Raw genomic sequence first — 19,473 nt, forward strand, 5'->3', positions numbered from 1 at the left:
TGTTGCAATTGTACCAGCCTCCAACACTTCCTCTGGCAGCTCATTCCATACACGTACCACCCTCTGCGTGAAAAAGTTTATATCTTTTCCCTCTCACCCTAAACCTATGCCCTCTAGTTCTGGACTCCCCATCCCAGGGAAAAGACTTTGTCTATTTATCCTATCCATGCCCCTCATGATTTTATAAGCCTCTATAAGCCCCCTCAGCCTCCAACGCTCCAGGAAAAATAGCCCCAGCTTATTCAACCTCTCCCTATAGCTCAAATCCTCCAACCCTGGCAACAACCTTGTAAATCTTTTCTGAACCCTTTCAAGTTTCACAACATCTTTCCAATAGGAAGGAGACCAGAATTACACACAATGTCAGGATCAATTCCTTCAAGATCTGTTGCACTCCTTGCAAAGTTTAGAAATATTGAACAGCTGAACAAACCTCCAAACAATTCCATAAACTCATCAATGCTAAGTAGAAATAAATCTGCAACTAAACCACAAGTAGATGATAACCCTTTTAAATAATACTAATGGGATACTGTGAGCTGCTAATTGCATGTTTGACTGTTCAAGGTTGAAATGATGATTGGTGCATTTTGGTCAAAAATGACAGTGCTGGTATTAACAGGGTTATATGTTGACTGATGTCATGATCTGTCTATTCTACATACTTATGCTCATGCCCCTTGTGCCTGTGTTAATGCCCTACCTAATATACTAACTGGTATTGAGGTGGTAGGCAACTGGAAGCTCAGGGTCAGAATAGAGAATATTTGTGGACAGAGAATAGGTGTTCTGCAAAGTGGTCACCCAGCCCACATTTTGTTTCCCCAGTTTCTGTTTATGTTCAATCTCCAGCATCTGCAGTTCTTTGTGTTATGATCATGACTTTAACTTGCTCAACCGAGCAGGTGACATGTACAAAATTACCAGTTTAAAATAACCAGGCTTTTTGGTATTAGATGCAAGCTTGGAGAAAAAGTAATAACATGGAGAAACTCAGCAGGTTTGCCAGCATCTGTGGGAACAAAGCAGAGTTAATGTTTACCAACTTCAACCCAAATCCCCATCACCCTCCCAACATCTTTGACTCTCCAATCCAGTAGATGTGGAGAGTTAAAGTCACTTAAGTTAGTTACCCATTCTTAAAGCAGTAGACACCAACAGATAATGATTTCCAGGTTGCAGGCTCCAGCCATTTCCTCTTCACCACGGATGTGCAATCCCTATACACTTCCATCAGGATGGTCTCAGGGCAACCCAAAACGTTCCTGAAAAAAAGGCCTGAACCATCCCCATTCACCACCACCCATCTTTGTCTGGCTGAGCTCATCCTCACTTTGAACAATTTCTTCTTTAACTCCTCTCACTTTCTTCAGGGCAGAGGGATGGCTGTGGGTATCTGCATGGGCTCCAGTTATGTCTTTCTCTTTGTAGGGTACATGGAATATTACTATTTCCAATTCTACACAGGTCCATCTCCAGTACATCAGTGATATCATCACTGCTACTTCCTTCTCTTGTCTGGAATTGAAAAGAAATTGATCAATTTCACTTCCAATTTCCACCCTGCTCTTACCTTCAGCTGGTTCATCTCTGATTCCTACATTCCCTTCCTTAACATCTCAGTTTCATTTCTGGGGATAGGCTGGCCACCAATGTAATCTACAACCCACCGACTCCCACAGTTACCTCATGTAGATATTCTCACACTCTGCTTCCTCTAAGAAGTCCATTACATTCTCCCAGTTTCTCTATCTCCATCACATCTTTTCTGATGATGCTATCTTCTACTGGGGGGTCTCAGAAATGTCCACCATCTTTCTCAACTGGGGATTCCCCCTACCTTAGTCAACAGGGCCCTTAGCTGTATCCAGCCCATCTCCTGCACTTCTGCCTTCACCCCTTCCCTTCCCTCCCACAACAATGATAGAGTCCCCATGGTACTCACCTGCCATCCACCAGCATCCACATCCAAATCATTAGCCACTAATTCTATCACCTCCAATGGATAGCCACAACCATTCACATATTCCCCTCCCCTCCCTTATCAGCCTTCCACGGAAACTGTTTCCTTCTGGGCACTCTGGTGCACTCCTCATCTACTTTTAACTTTTCCTCACATTCCCACAGCACCTTCCCAGAAGGTGTAATATCTGCCCACTTAACTCCTCCCTACTCACTACTCAAGGCTCCAGGCATAGCTTCCACTAATTCACTTGTATTTTATTCAATTTATTCTACTGGATTTACTATTCACAATGTGGCGTCCTCTACATGGGAAAGATGAAATGTAGGCTGAGTGATCACTTTGCAGAATGCCTATGCTCTGTCTGCAAAAATTCTCTGTTCTGACTCCGAGCCTCTAGTTGCCTGCCACCTCAACACACCACCCTGTTTCCATGCCAACATTTCCAGTAAGCCTCAGCACAAGCTCAAAGAACACATTTCATTTTCCACTTGGGGACCTTGCAGGCTCTAGGACTCAACGTTGAGTTTAATAACTTCAGAGCCTAATTCCATCCTTCCATGTTTTTTACCCACCCGCACACCCGGTCCTGTTATGACATAGGTTGCTTTTAGCACATGCACACATTCCTCGGCCTATCTTCATATTATATGGGTTGCATTCAGCACAGCTAACTTATTTTCTCACTCCTAGGTCTTATTATCTATTGTTCAACTTTTCTTAGGTCCTGGCCTGCTGTCCATCATCTCCTTGTTTACCTATCCTTTTCATATATCTCTTGCTCTTGAGGTTCCATCTACATCTATCTGCTCACCTCTCCCACTTCAGCTTCAGCTTCAAAATATCACTTTTCCCTCGCTACTAAAAACTCTGCTGAAGAGTCACTGGACTCAAAACTTTAACTCTGCTTTGTTTGCCAGACCTGCTGAATTTCTCCAGCAATTTCCCTTTTGTTCCAGATCTCCAGCATCCACAATCCTTTGTTTTATGATCATGATTTTAACTTGCATGACTGAGCAATATACATCTGCTGAAAGCCAGTCTATTTTTGCATGCACATGGAAGGGATCAGGATAGAATATTTTCCACTTTTTGATGTCACACATAGCACATGGTCTTTGGAGGCCATTCATCATAGCACAAGAAAATTGCTGCAGGAGCTCCTCAGGATAGTTTCCTGAACCCAATCATCTACAGTTACTTCATAATAAGCTTTATTCCACCAGAAGGTCAGAGATGGGGATGTGCACAGATGCTTTCATACTGTTTAGCACCATTCATGACTCAGATACTGAAGCGATCTGTGCCAAATGCATAAACACATGAACAACATTAAGACTTGGGTTAATAAATGGCAAGTGACATGTATGCCACACCAGTGCCATCTCCCAACAAATAGAAAATAGCCATTACTCTGGAAAGTCAACAGCATTTGAATTACTGAATTCTCTTTCATCAGCATTATTAACCAAAGACAGAACTAAACCAGTCATTTAAATATAACGTCCTGAATTTTCATTTCCAAGTCGAAAGAGCAGAGTTGATAACATTCTCGGATCTCAAACCTGATTTCGGAGAAAATGCATGAATAGGCAGACTTTTCACACCACAGGGTTTTAGTGGTAGCTGCAGCTAGGCCTGCTACCCCTAGGAAGGGTTCATAGGCAGTTGGTGCTGAGGAATGTAGGATTGAAGTATTTTTCAATATTTAATCATTTTGAGTTGATTAAGCGAGTGAATAATTAAATTATATTTAGATTAATTACAGTTAGTTGTAAAACAGTTTCTGTAAGAAGCAAGTAATATGGCCCAAGTCAACATAAAGCCATTGGTTTATGGCTCTATTGCCAATTAATGGCTCAGGTTAATGCAAACTGAGGCTAATATATGAGCAAATATTTTGAAGTGAGCTGCTTTTACACAAGGACACAGCTATGTTTTAAAGTGGTTAATTTTGTACATTTCAATGTGTAACATCTCTACGGATACCTGTACCATCTCACAATATTTGTTCCAGTAGAATTAGGTTCTGTCATTAATTTGCAGGCTTGTAGTTGTGTTGACTTTTATGTATGTATCAGTTGAGACATTTGTTATGATAGTAAATCATGAAGAGGTGATACTACATCCTCTAAGCAGAAGCATACATTGTTTACTGATGTCACCTTGCAATGGCAAAGATCTATGAAGTTAGTAAGCTTTACAAAAAGGATGATCTCACATAATGATTAATATGCCAGAATTTATCAGAAGGCAATAAGAAATGATATCAGTAAGATAACCATAACTTTTAAAGAAGCCAGTCAGAAATTGGGAAGACATTATCTAGGCAATACAAGATTGACTACAAACTATCCATGCATAAATAATCCAATCAGTCTTCAGAATGTCTCTGAACGCATAGGGGGAAGTGGCTAACAAAGTCCAGTAGGTGTCCATTCTTAATAGTTTGACAAACAAGAAAGGAAAACAATTAAAAGGAGAATTTCAGTCAATGCAACAACTACAAACCTGTCTCCAGTCAACTGGTGTCCCAAGATGGATCCACTAAAAAAGAATGTATTTATTAAGGATTATTTCTTTTGTACTTAATAGGTTCTGTAAAAATTGTGAAAATACACTAGGATTTGTCAAAGGCCACGATCAGGACCAGTAAACCTTTAGATTGAACTTGATGGAGCCAATCTATAAGTGTAATTGATTTAGGTGTTATAATTAAATTTAAAGTGAACCCCAGAATCTTAAGGCAAGATGTGAGAAAGACTTGCCTCAATGATCCTGAACTTACTGGCAAAGTTGTAAAAAAATAGTAAAACATTTTCCCCCAACTTTCAACCTTCACTTCCACACACATCCCCCATGTCCCATCTATGCCACCTCATGACCCCTACCAAAGTGTATGGCCCCTACCAAAGATTCTGCGCTGTACCTCTCCCCTCTACCCAGATCTCATTGCTTGTAGGTCTATTGTCGACCTATGCCTCTTAATCAATCCCTGTGGTTCTTTATAACCCCTCTGCCAGTCCATTCTACCCTCCCCCGCCACCTCATATTTCTCTGACATTCTCAATGCTAACTTAAAATGCCTATTATGAGCAGATTTTAGGACCCTTGCTGAGATAAAATAAAATACACTTCTAAAGCATTTATTGATTACTTCATGGTTTTTCTTTAAAAACCGATAAAAATACAGTGTATTTAACTCTTTAAATTATTAGTAATTTTAAAAAAAATATAAGCATTTGTATTCCTCTCCTCATTTCAAAGATTTTATCAGCACTTGGGGCTTTCAATTAATTGTGGATTGACAGACTCCCCTCTGTGATAATGGTGAGTTGTAAAATCAGTCATGTAGCAAAAGTTCTAAAATGATAGGCCTAGGGAAGTTCTGCTGATTTTACACTGCATACAACTTTTGTCATTAAAAATCTGGAAATTTCAATCGTGACAACTTGACAGTTCCAGTCAGCTGGACCGTTCCAATAAGCTCATCTACATTTAGGCACATTCGTGTCTACTTTTAACATCCCTAAAGGGCACTTGATCTTTCCCAAGGGTCTTGACCTCTCCCTTTGGCTCCAAGACCTCCACAAAATGTTACCTTACCTCTCTAAAAGGGTAAGCTACCTCTCCAAAGAATTCAGGCAACAACTGAATGTCTTCTTGACAATCCAGTTCTGAAAACAACATAACTGTTTGAAGGTAGCTGCACTTGTGCCGCCACTGTGTTTGTCCGGGTGGCACGGTGGCAAAGTGGTTAGCACTGCTGCCTCACAGTGCCAGAGACCCGGATTCATTTCCTGCCTCAGGCAACTGCCTGTGTGGCGTTTCCACATACACCCCGTATCTGCGTGGGTTTCCTCCGGATGCTCTGGTTTCCTCCCACAGTCTAAAAATGTGCAGGTTAGGTGAATTGGCCATGCTAAATTGCCCATAGTGTTAGGTGAAGGGGCATGGGTCTGGGTGGGTTGCTCTTCGGGCCTGTTTCCACACTGTAAGTAATCTAATCTTTAATGTGTGCAGCTGCAATTGTGAATGACAGGCACACAAAGCACAATGTCCTCTATCCGCCCAGTGAGAATGGTGGGTTCTTTTTCTCTAGAACCATTTTGGTTAAGCAAGGCATCCTCTCAATCTTCACCAAAATTTAAACCAATAGCTGGAAGAATTCTATAAGGAGTAACTTACTCCTAACTCCCCAGAATCACTCTACCACTTAAAAGGTATAAGTCAGGAGTATGATGAAATACTGTTTGGAACACTGCAACAGATCTACGACAGAAATATTAACATGATTGCAAGATGATGCATTGAACTGCCAAGCAACCAGCAGTTCAGGACACACTTGCAGACAGCCTAAATAAAAAGTGAAAGAATTGCAGATGCTGTAAATCAGAAACAAAAAAAACAGAAATTGCTGGAACAACTCAGTATGTCTGGCAGCATCTGTGGAGAGAAATCAGAGTTGACGTTTTGGGTCCGGTGACTCTTCCTCAGAACTGATGGTAGCTTGAAAATGCTGGTTTATTTGCAGAAGATGGGTGGTGTGAGGGGGTAAAGAATAAACGATAGGTGGGGATACAGCCCAGAGAGAGAGAGAGAGAGAGAAGAGCAGTTGGACAGAAAAAGGAGTCAATAACAATCTGGCTTGGAGAGTGAATAGTTGTTAATGGAGATTGTTAGTGGCTAACAACAGGTAGTGTGTGATGACAAACTACAGCAGTATCGCATTCACTGCTCACAATGTAGTCTCCTCGACATTAGGGAAACAAAATGTAGACTGAGTGACCACTTTGTAGAACATCTACGTTCTGCTCGCAAAAAAGATCCTGAGCTTCCGGGTGCTTGCCACTTTAACACACCACCCTGTTCCCTGGCCTCAGGCTTGCTGTGAAGCTCAGTGCTAGCTGAAAGAACAACCCTTCTTTTTCTGCTTGGGGACCCTGCAGCCCTCCAGAATCAATATTAATTTTAGGGTTTGAACTCCCCCACGTCGTAGCCTCCTACCCCACATACCTGGCCTTGTTATCACATAGTCTAGATTAGAGTGGTGCTGGAAAAGCACAGCAGTTCAGGCAGCATCCGAGGAGCAGTAAAATCGATGTTTCGGGCAAAAGCCCTTCATCAGGAATACAGGCAGAGAACCTGAGTTCTGAGGAAGGGTCACTGGATCAGAAACGTTAACTCTGATTTCTCTTCACAGATGCTGCCAGAATTGCTGAGCTTTTCCAGCAACTTCTGTTTTTGTTTGCAGACAGACTACTATTTCTGAAGTAGTGCCTTAGTTACATTGCTACACTTATTGCACAAAAGCAAATATTCAAAAGTTCAAGGAAGTCACAGATAAATGTAACACTGTTGACTGTATTACTTGCACACAGTGGATTTTAAAAATGGATAACAGTGGTATAACCTTCAAACACACTCTATGGGTGCATCGACACTGTGTGGATGACAGCAGTTCAAAGGTGTAGCTCATCATCTTCTCAAGTGCAATGAGTGCTGGGCAACAATTGTTCTCCTTGTCAGCGATGTGCTCATCCCAAAACCAAATAAATTTCAATATAAGCATCTTAGTCCCCGATATCACCATCAGAACAAGTGATTTAATTCAGTGTTTTAGTGGGAAGTAGTTGTAATAGAACATCAGTCAATGCCAGTGATGGAAGATCAACAAGGTAATCAAGTCTTTTTTTTCTACTATCCTTTTGGGACCAAGAAGAACAAGAGAGCCTGACCATCATCTGCCCCTTTGCTATTCACATCATGGGTTCCGGCATGGTGGCTCAGTAGTTAGCATGGCTGTCTCACAGCACCAGGGACCCAGGTTCGATTCACGCCTTGGGTGACTCTCTATGTGGAGCTTGCACATTTTCCCCATGTCGGCGTGGGTTTCCTCCAACAACCCAAAGATGTGCAGGTCAGGTGAATTGGTCATGTTAAATTGCCCATCGTGTTTGGTGCATTAGTCAGGGATAAGTATGGGGAATGGGTCTGGGTGGGTTACCCTTTGGAGGGTCAGTGTGGACTTGTTGGGCAGGAGGGTCTGTTTCCATTCTGTAGGGAATCAAATCAAGCTAATCCCTCTATTTTGCTGGACAGTGACCCAATTTTGCAGCACCTCTTGCTGGGTGTGGGGAATTGATTGGTGGAACAGAACTGAGAACTAAAATACATTGGGAATCAGTTCTATGCCAGCAGGTAAGCCTCTACAGCACATTTCTGCTCATCCAAAGTCAACCAACTTGCAGTCAAACTCAGGACCTGAGAAATCAAGTGTGGTCATTGGACAAAACAGGAAGTGAGGTATGGGTGTCAGCAGGTTTGTGCTCCAGAGAAATGCCAAGAGATAAGAACACACTGCATTCCACACTGAAAAGCTCAATCTAGAACAGGGAAAATCTTTCTAACTGAGAAGTAAACCATAGTTCTCAGATCACCTGCAAAGTCTTCCAGTCCAAGAACTACTCTCTCCATAATTCAAGCATCAATGAATGATGGTCTGTTCCTAATTTTACTACCCAGCAGAGCCCAAGTGTATCTCAACCAGAACAGAACCCAAACTCTGTGTTGTTCATCTTATTCTGTATCACAAGCAAGCCACCTAGATAACTAGCCCCTTAACTAATAATTACTTACATTAATAGAATACATTATTATTATTAATCCCTGAATTAGACTTTTACTAAGTATTCAGTTTATCATAAAGCTTTCTGAAGTATTGTCCAATTATTACAATGAGCGATGGTATGTTACAACTCAAGTTTCTATATTTGTTAAAGACTGACTTGCTTCAGTCTCCTTGACACAACCCTTGGGCAAGCTTCTTCAATCAGAAATCAGTAGTAATGTTTCATGTATTGCGATGTAAAATTAAATCTTGAAATGAATATTTCTATTATTTTAAAAATGAATGAAATGGTCAAAAATTGTTCAAATAGAACTTGCAGGATACTGTAAAGTGACAATGACTTTTTAACTCTATACAGACTTTACTTTGATTTTCTTAATGTTCAAGTTATGAGAAAGTGTGAAAGTCACTTGAATGGATCATTAGGCCTTAAACCTTATTATGGTGCAATAAATCACATCTAAATTTTGAATACCCAAACCAATCAGCATGGATGTTATTCAGAGTTGAGAATGTGGTGCTGGAAAAGCACAGCAGGTCAGGTGGGAATCAGCAACCGAGGAGCAGGAGAATCGACGTTTCAGGCATAAGCCCTTCATCTGGATGTTGATCAGAAGACTTAAGTTCTCTTCACTTTAAAGTATAATTGTATTGTAGCTATATCCATCTTAGAAAAATAATGCATGTTTTGTGAAATGAATGAAATGTCATTGAAAGCATACCCACACTTTCCCCACTCAAGAGTGTGCATTTTAATTTGGATTCTTTCAATGTTTGCCAGTATACTTCCATGAAGGGTAACATTATAGAGATTTATATTGGAAAGAAATTACAACAGGGAAATTTCCCCTCCTGTTCATATTTCAAGTAGTAATTCTCATCCCATGTACCATCTATATTCCCAAAGGAATTCCTATGCCCCAGGTAGTGCCCTTGCCTCTGAACCAGAAGTTCAGAGTTCATGATCTATTCTAGGACATGTTGACCATGGAGTGACTACTCATGAGAAAGTTCCAAAAGTTGATAATCAGCTGTTAATCCTTCAAACATTTCCTCACCATTCCCCAAAGTGAAAAGGTGTGTGAATATACAAAACAAATAAACAAATAAATTTCCTATCGCCTTTTATTTCTCTTTTCCTTCAAATATCTAATCATGAGCTTTGTTACATTCTTGTTCAACATTTTCACACATATTGCTTGCAGGAATGGTTAGCAAGCAAGAGTAAAAATTTTAACTGTTCCTCCTTTTGACAATCGCACTGCACCTCCTACCCCCACCAACCAATAGTCAAAGGATTCAAATTATTCCCCATTTGAGTTAAACAAGTAGTTATCAATGCTGTCACCTGTATCATCAACATGCTTTAACCTAGATTGAGCAATAGCATTTTTGAATTAAAACATAACTAAAATATGCAATTAGTGCAATGATTATTTAATTGATATACCACTTATAATTTGTCTGAGGAATTCCACGTTTTTATTTGATTGCAATCTATATGAAATGGCCTATCTCACAGGACTTTGTTACAAGAACTATGTTTCTCAATTGAAAAGTTGCAGCACAAGTGTGTTCTCTTGCTGACTGGTGTCATTTCACACACTCATTTGATCACACATCTTTTCCACCTAGAGAACAAATGGTTGGCTGCTGCATTGTTTCTGTATATTGTATTCACCAGTTTTAGTCAGGACTATTTTAATTACAATATTTACCCCATTTTGGTTCAATCAAGGCCATGTACTTAACAGATACTTGACTCAGAATTCACAACATACTCCGTGATGTGATAATTGCTTTTCTTTGTGTTGTTTACATGTTTTCCATCTTATTGGACTCTATGCTCAATAGCAATGTAATAAAAATGTTTTAAAGTGACTTAAGTGTTATTAAATTCAAAACGTTAAGCAGCAAACACAACATTTATTCTATATGTCAGATGCATTCCCCAAATTAGGAAAAGCAAAATAGCAAAAAATGAACAGAGTTGAAGAACTGGTGTATTTACTTCATGGACCCATGGGAAAGTTCACTCAATAACAACAAAAACTATTCTCCACACATTTGGTAATGTATTTAACATTTTTATGGATGCACAGAATGTAGTTGATATTGCTTGCTGTGGCATCAAAGCTTCAAATGAACATTCCTTCTCCTAATCTCTTAGATATGGGCTTTGCTTTGTATTTAATCTGTTTACTACATATTTTCTCATCATATTTTACAAATATTGCCTCTATTAAAGTTTCAGTTATTTCTTAGCTTAGTTTTCTATTGAAGTGTTACCTACTCAGACAATCGTTTATGTTCATAAGGATTCAAGAAAATCCACTTCGTTATCATTAATCCGTTCAAGTTGCCGGCTTGCTTACTGCCTATTTTAAACATTTTATGAGAAAAGACAAGAACAAGGAAGTCAGCTTCCAATAAAAATGGAACACTTTTTGATTTCTCTCCTCACGTTGTAAGGAAGTGCAATGATATCAATACTTTCTGCTGACATCAGGATCTCAGCTCATCACAACACATTATTGCTATTTTTTATTATGAGAAAATGTAGTAGAAAGCTCAATCTTGTCTTGCTAATTTTAAGGATTTAATAAACACAACTTAAAAGAAATCCAACGCAAATCACTGTACTTTCCAGAAACTACAGCATAAATGAATGAATGTTTAAAACAAATGTGAAAATAGGCAAATACTGTAGTAGACAGCACTTTGATCAGTTTTACACTATGACCATTTTGTTAATGGAATACTCAGAAAAGGAATACACTATTTAAAAGATTTTGTTTCTGAAGTGCAAGCCAATATTAATTCTACCAACTATGTTTAATAGAAGATACTCCATACTTTTGAGCTATACCTCCCTTTTGTTAGGTTTTTAAAACTGGCTTGTAAATAATAAGTTACAAATTAGACCACTTCAACAGCAACGAGCCAGCACATTTCATGGATATTTAAACAACAGTTATAAGTATTGTAGGCATCTCTGGAATGTGCAGTGTGGATTTTACTGTTCTAACAATTTCCTTAACATTTTCTTTAAGTTTTTAATATATTGATCAAATAGCAAATATAAGAATTGTGTACCAGTCCAAGGAAGAATTGAACAAAGGTGATGTATTTAGCTTAAATGTATTGTTACCCTACTATTACCTCCTCTGTCCTCATGTGATGTTTTCTTTATTTTGTGATTAGAGCAATCTGTACTGTCCTAATTAGGTCTCTTGGGTTGAAATGACATTTTTTTTGGCTGGAAATTCTCAGTGTAATATTTTCAATGAGACCTGTTGACTATAGATACCACTACCAATGCTGTCATCAGTAGAATTATTCTTATCAATACAATTAGTTATCACCCTAAATGGAATGCAGATATGACAACAGAGAAAGCATCTCTAGCTATATTTACAAATTAGCCCAAATTCCAAAAATGCAAAGTGGTTTATATCACTGTTCAGGCAACATTAGCAGTAGAACAACAATCAAGATCACAATGATGGAGCAAGGGGTGAAAATAGGCAGGACTTGTCACAGCACCAGGAGCAACACCTCCTGCTAGTCAGTTATGGAGTAAAATGAATGGTGAATAGAGAAAGTTTGACAAAGCAGACTATCTCACATTATGTCCCATACCACACAATGAAAATGGAATCATAGTTATTATATGTAGGGATAAGAAAATACCTTAATCAAAATAAAAACAGTTAAACTCAGAGGGTCTGGCAACATCTGTGGAAAGAGAAAAAGAGTTAACATTTCAAGGCTAGTCACTCTTCTTTGGAGACAATTTTTGAAGAGTCATATCAGACTCAAACCATTTACTCTGCTTTCCTCTCCACAGATGCTATCAGACCTGTTGAGTTTCATTGGCAGTTTCTGCTTTTATTTAAGATCTCTAATATCCACCGCACTTTTTTCTTTATCTTGAAATACAAATATTGGGGTGACGTTGACCTTTGAACAACGTAGAAGGAGCGAAAGCAGATCAATGGTTTATCTCACATATTACCTGACTTCCTTTTCCATGAAGTCGATATAAAAGACATTTGTGCTTAGTGTAAAACAGATGGGTCATTCTCCATCATCTCTTTTGTGCCTTCACTGAAGACCAATTTTATCCCCAGTAGCTTTGATTTAATAAAACAAAGGATAGAATGCCCTAACGTTCAATTTGTTCAGAACATTTTGGTACAATGGCAAATACTGCAACGTTCCCATGCTTTATCTTCCACTGCATTACAAGCCTCTTCATTCATGATTACACATGACTTATTTAGGAAAGAAACAGTGACATAAAAAATACACACAGTTAAATGAAAACCTGTAGTATATTCACCACATTCAACCTAACATGTCCCTCTGTCAGTCTCTACATACTTCTCTGTGTATCTTGCAGCATATACATAAAAATACTTCTGATTTGATTTGGTGGCTGATTTAAACCATAATATTCAGTGAAAGAAAATATATCTTCCAACTGAATCGCCTACTTTTAAACTGTAATCTGAATAGATATTGGTAAAAGAAAATATACATAAAATCCATATTATGAATTATAAATGTTGCTTGTCATAAATATTCAAAAATCCAATATCTCTGAAACCAAATAGAAATCTTAACATTTATTGTACTCAGGAGAAACACACACATACCTCATAATATTCTTCAAGAAATTCAACTCCCCCATGTGTGAGATAATTGGCAATCAGTGAATTTATCTAAAATTGCAAGAGAATGGACATGGACCAGAAGTAAATGGACTACTCGGAGGAGACAATTCACTTGCAGGTATGCCCAGGCAAGTGAGGAATTGTTTAAGATCAATTTTAAAATGGATGTGTCCACTGACAATGTGCCAGCAATTGATAAATTTTGATATTCATAATAACATTGTCAACAGGAAAATGTTAAGCTTTAGACTTTCAGGACATGCATTTCGTCACAACTGTCACGTGACAATTACAGAACAACGTATTTCAGCTTGACATTTTTGAAGAGTATAAAAGATAGTATGAAAACCATAATGAAGAGTAGCATATTTATGTTACCTGAAGAAGAAGGAGAAGATGGGTTTGGACTATCTTCTTGTGTATTTCCAGTTACGGAAAAGCCACCTACAGTTGTGTTATCCTCATTTATGTTGGATGATCCTGGTGTAGTTGACCTGCTAACTGATTGGGAATCTTGGTCACTTCCAGATCCACGGCGCTCATCCAAAGTAACCTGGATGGCTTCATCTCCAGGTTTCCTCGCTTTCTTATGCACTCTGGAATGCACAACAACTTGATGATAGGTACGAAATACTCTGCCACAGTCTGGGCATTCAGTTGGCTTTTCTTTCATATTTCCCTGGTTCTGTCCTAATCCAGAAATTTTATATTCCAGACCTTGATTCATTCCTTGTGTCATAAATTCCCTGTTTCCCATTAAATCATCTTTACCCAGAACTTCATTCAGGTTACTTCTTCTGGTGTTTTGAATCAGGTCACCATCTAGTTTCTGCTTTGATTTATCTCCAGCCACAGATACAAATTCGCCTTTCTCTTTGTCAATGTTGACACTGGCATTGGTCAGATTTTCTTCCTGACCAGGGTGCAGATGCTTCTTTGGCAGCATTGCTTGCTCCATTGCCATTCCTCTTGTCACCAGCTGCCAAGCCTGGTAGCTGTTTACTGGATCAAACTCTGCCACCCTGGCTACTGCTTGCAAACGCTCCATGCAGCTAGCCTTTAAAGGAGGTGCCAGTGACAGACATCCCAGTAAGGAACGTTTTTCCCCTTCCATGACAGCACGGGTTGTGCTACTCACAGGTACTAATAGCTTTCCAAGCATTTCTTTCTCCTTCCGTGCAATTTCTGCTTTATTATAATGAAGTTGGCTTTGTTCATTTAAGCTCAGTTTATCAGGCGATAAAAAACCACTCTGTAAACAAGACACATACGCTGAATAGACGTTGGAATGGGAATCTTGCACCATATTATTTAGAGTCACAGGCACCTCTGGATCACTCTGAGTTGTGTTCTTTACAGCTAATTTGTTAAGATGCACCTTCATGTGGTTTTTGAGAAACCAGGGCTCCTTGAATCGTCGTCCACAAATCTGACAGCTATGTTCAAAAGAGTCCTTGTGCTTTCGCATATGACCTTTCAGGAACCAGGCCTGGCTAAAGATCTGACCACAGACTTCACAGCGGAATTCATTACTGGGCTGCTCTCCATTTCCACTGGACCCTTGACCTGGCACTGATTCAGCAGTTATGTGTGCTTTCTCCACATGACTGATCAGGTCTTCCTCTTGAGAGGCAGCAAATTCACAAAGGGTGCACTTGTAAGGTTTGTGGAGTATCCGAATATGACGGTCTAGCTCCTCGCGTTTCTTAAACTTCCCCTTGCAAAATGTGCACCTGAATCCCACAGTAGCAGCTGCTGGTTCTTCCTGTGCACTTGTAGGCTTGGGACTACATATTGTGTTAGAAACTTCAGAACTACTCAGACTGGCTGGTAAAGGCAAGTTACTGGGGTTAACAACAGCTTGATGCTGCTTCCCATCGGCTCTTGGCTGGCCCAAGCCACTTTTCATCTGTTTATCCCTCAGGATAGCCCTTTCTTCCAGCTCATGCAGAAGCCTATTTTCCTCTCTGACCCTCCCACGACCTTTTCCAAGATTCCCAAGTTTGTGAGTCCGAAGATGAATCTTCAAGTTACCTTTCTGAGCTGCTCTGTGATCACAGTAAGGGCATTTGAATGGTTTTTCTCCAGTGTGAGTGCGCATGTGGAGTGACAAAATGCTGTTAAACCGAAAGCGCTTACCACAAATGGGGCATGGGTACTTTCTAGATTTTTTTGCATCATCTTCTGTGCCATTTATCTGTGAAATTATGCCAAGGTTCTGTCCGTTTAAGAAATGCTGTAAGTCAACTCTCCCATTCAGACCCAAGTTACTGTCAATGTCTGTATTCAGCTGACTTGACAGCATGGTCATTTGGCTGTTTATTGGCTGGTTAGCTGCAGTCACATGATGCTTTTCATCCAGTGATATTGCTGCTTTGTCCTCAGGGGTCTGTCTGGTCTGGAGTTCTGGAAAGGCATGTCCCAGTTGAGTTGTCAACTGATGCAGTTTCTGGGTTATTGGATACTGGCCATTCAATACTGGTTTGCTGAGTGGGACATCAGCTTCAGGCACTGCTGAAGATACACCAAGGCACAAACTTGCTTCCTCCATTCCTAATATTGAAAACAAAAGGTTTGTGTTAAATAATTAGAGCAGCTTAACATAACAGAGAAACATTGTTGCTCCACAAAATTGCATTTTAATTTCAATAATAAAAGTCTCGATCTAACATTATACTGGCTTCACAGCTCCATTTCTGGCTTCTAACAATATGGAACAATGAACCTCTTTTATATTAATTTCACAAAGCACAGATAAAACAGCCAGGCCTTAATTTCAAACCATCAAACAAAAAATATTCAATTACGCTTCTGTAAATTCAAGTTTAACATTTGATTTCCTCCTTATTATTCTCTTGATTATTAACATTTGCAATTCTGAATAAACGATGAGCCATACTGAATGATTCCCTATTTTAGCATCTACTTTATCCAATTGTGGATCAGTTTATCATGCTTAGCAAAAATGGTCTGATACTTACTTTCTTTCCTTAGTATATCAGGACCTTAAGGTTATATTATTTCTTTCAGAGCCATACAACATATGTAAAATGCTAAAAAGAGAAGTGACTGAATTGGTGTTGTCTCATTGTCTCATTCAAAACAACTACATTTCTATAATGAAGTTAGGCTTCTCACTAAAGATTAGAGATAGTTTTGTTTTGGTTAACTAATAACTTTTAAATCTGATTATTTTGCTGATTTATTATTGGCTCCTGTAACATATGATTATAATCACAAAATGGGTATTTGCAATTTAACTTCAAAAATACATTTTAAATTTAAAGCTGAAATATGTGAGAACCAAGCCTTTTTAGTTTGTGATTTTTTTAAAAAATCTCTGGACTGAAATGAGAAAGAATTGATTTAAAATCACAGTTTGGCAGGCATTGCACAAACAATTGTTTGAACAAGTAGTTAACTGAAGTTTGAATTGCAGATGAATTGAAGCTGAGGAAGTGTATAGATGCAGATTTGCTGCCAACAAGAGTTTGATAGGTCTGTGGACTAGTGACTGGTTATCAATGAGAAAGGGCTTTTGGTTGATTCTCAGGAAACTGAACAGCTTGGAGCTGAGAATAAATTACCCCAAGAGAAAATTCTTCAGTTACAGCGGGATATAGATAAGCTGCAGCGGGATATAGATAAGCTGCAGAGCTGGGCAGAAAGGTGGCAAATGGAGTTCAATGTAGCTAAGTGTGAGGTGATTCACTTTGGTAAGAGTAACAAAAAGTTGGGGTACTGGGCTAATGGTCGGATACTTGGTAGTGTGGATGAGCAGAGGGATCTTGGTGTCCATGTACACAGATCTTTGAAAGTTGCCACCCAGGTAAATAGTGCGGTGAAGAAGGCATAGCAGAAAGACAATATTCTCCCCTCTTAATACATTCTGTACCATTTTATGAGGCCTCCTGCCTCCCAAACCAACTCACTGGGCTGGTAAAATTCAGCCTATGTTCTTTATGTTGCCTGTTTGAGGGGGCATAGCTTTAAATTAAGGGGGGGGTAGGTATAGGACAGATGTTAGGGGTAGGTTCTTTACTCAGCGAGTCATGAGTTCATGGAATGCCCTGCCAGTAGCAGTGGTGGACTCTCCCTCATTATGGGCATTTAAGCGGGCATTGGATAGGCATATGGAGGATAGTGGGCTAGTGTAGGTTAGGTGGGCTTGGATCGGCGCAATATCGAGGGCCGAAGGGCCTGTACTGCGCTGTATTCTTCTATGTTCTATGTTATTCTCCTGGACAGGAGCAGTCTCTCTGTTCTCTGTAGTCAAACCACATTGTAAACCTAAAAAAAACTATGTATCTTTCCTGCAACAAGTTGTTGCTAGCTGTGACTTTTAACTGATAAATTAAAGATCATTTATAAGGGAATCAGCCACCTTATGTCTTTTACCAACCAATGGAAGAAACAAGAGAGGCAAAGTGCTGGCTAGTGGAAGAGGCATAAGGATCCCCTTAAAAACAGATCCTGGAAACAAAGACGACTGAATTGTCTTTTCAATTTTTTCCCCTTCATTCATTACACAGTTTACCCTGTCTGTTTGTCTGTCTATGTGCGTAAGGGGGAGTTTACAAGGCAATTAGAATTGTAATTAGTAGTGTTATATGCCAATGCGCTTCAGTGGGTCGGTGTGGACTTGTTGGGCCGAAGTGCCTGTTTCCACAGTGTAAGTAATCTAATCTAATCTAAGAGTCTGGTTACTAGTAATACATAGTGATTATTGCTCAGTATAGAAACCTGATTCACGCTTTCTATTGGCCTCCATTTACAAGTCAGGTAATGGGGAAATTTACATACTTCACAAAATCTTTACCTTTTGTGATGACTTTTAGAATAGTGGGGTTTGATTTTCGGTGTGCTGTCCCGATGAGTTGTAACAACTAAAATCGCAAGTGTTTAATATTACGCAAACAGCGTAATCCTTTACAAACAGCTAGCCAGATTTCAGTTGGAACAAAGCAAATTATTTGGCACTTCACACATTTTTCTTAAACAGAGCATATTGTAATTTGAGTGATATAAACACCTCACGTATGTATGGATATAACTGCTACAAAGAAAGTTAAAAGACAACAGTATATTTTAGACTTTTTCAATTTTCAGCTATTTTAATACTGTCAGACAGACCACCTTCTGATGAAATATTTACATGAACACCATTTTTGTACTCATGTCAAAATTCCACAGAACCGTTGAATGTGACCAAGTCCTTACATGTCCTTGCTCTGAATAGTTTGGTCCACTTTAAAAAAGACCAATGACATATTAAAGGCTGCAAATATTATTACTGCACTAGACAGCTGATATTATGATAAACCTCCGTTCAGGGTCATTAAGCAGCCGAAAACATTTCAGCAAAATATAGACCAACAATTTAAGCTTGCATATTAGCCCAGAGGGTTGGGATACTGAACAAGGACATTTTATTTTCTGCCTGCTAAAATCAACATTGTGGATGTTTTGAAGTTTAAAATAACAGTGGACCACAAATATGCAGCATCTCACTGAAGTTTATTCTGTTGCACAATATACAGCATTAAATAAGATTCAAAGTGTTTTTACTTAATTGGTAACGTGCTATGCATTCGAGAATGCTAAAGCAAAACTAGGTAATCCTAGTTTGACATTAAAAAAAAGAGACTGAATGCTAAGTTTAATGCAATTATGTGTTATACATTAATCCATCTACAGCTCCTGCTTCAGATCAAATCCCACATAGCTGGCATACTATTCTGAAGATCTAATAATATTTGAGCAAAACAAAATGCTATATGAATTCAATATAAAAAAAATCTGTTCACTTCCACACCTCATAGCCCCACTCCTTTATGCAATTGGGAAGATGAACATATGGGCTGCAAACATTAGGACAGTTCTGTCATATTGCCAGCATAATGCTCGGGTCCTAAGATGTGATGAACAGTATCAGTTTTCTCACTTAGCAGCGTGACTATAAACTGATCAAAGTTGCCACATATGCTGGTTAGTGGCTTTAAGTGTCAACAACAATCAGACCATGAACCTACATGAGCAGCACTGAGTGTCCAACTTTTAGTTGACCATCCAATACAAATTTCCCCACTCACAGGCAAATTCATTCCATTGAAATACACTTCCACAATGCTAACACCATGCGGACTCTGAATGATTCACTGCAATTTAAACTATGCATCCTAAAATTTGAATAGTTCCTG

The 19,473-nt window shown here is 39.1% G+C and overlaps 1 protein-coding gene across 12 annotated transcripts in view; it reads right to left on the reverse strand.

Annotated features, from left to right (window-relative positions):
- The window catches only part of znf536 (zinc finger protein 536), a 579,146-nt gene that overhangs the window by 287,400 nt on the left and 272,273 nt on the right, over positions 1-19,473 (reverse strand). For all 12 annotated transcript variants that reach the window (XM_043706853.1, XM_043706851.1, XM_043706856.1 and 9 more), the window contains one exon: positions 13,652-15,826. In XM_043706853.1, the coding sequence (XP_043562788.1) occupies positions 13,652-15,824 (2,173 nt within the window). In that variant the 5' untranslated portion in view covers positions 15,825-15,826. The remainder of the gene's footprint in view (positions 1-13,651; positions 15,827-19,473) is intronic.

Source organism: Chiloscyllium plagiosum, chromosome 17, assembly GCF_004010195.1.
Source record: "Chiloscyllium plagiosum isolate BGI_BamShark_2017 chromosome 17, ASM401019v2, whole genome shotgun sequence".
NCBI classification, from domain to species: domain Eukaryota; kingdom Metazoa; phylum Chordata; class Chondrichthyes; order Orectolobiformes; family Hemiscylliidae; genus Chiloscyllium; species Chiloscyllium plagiosum.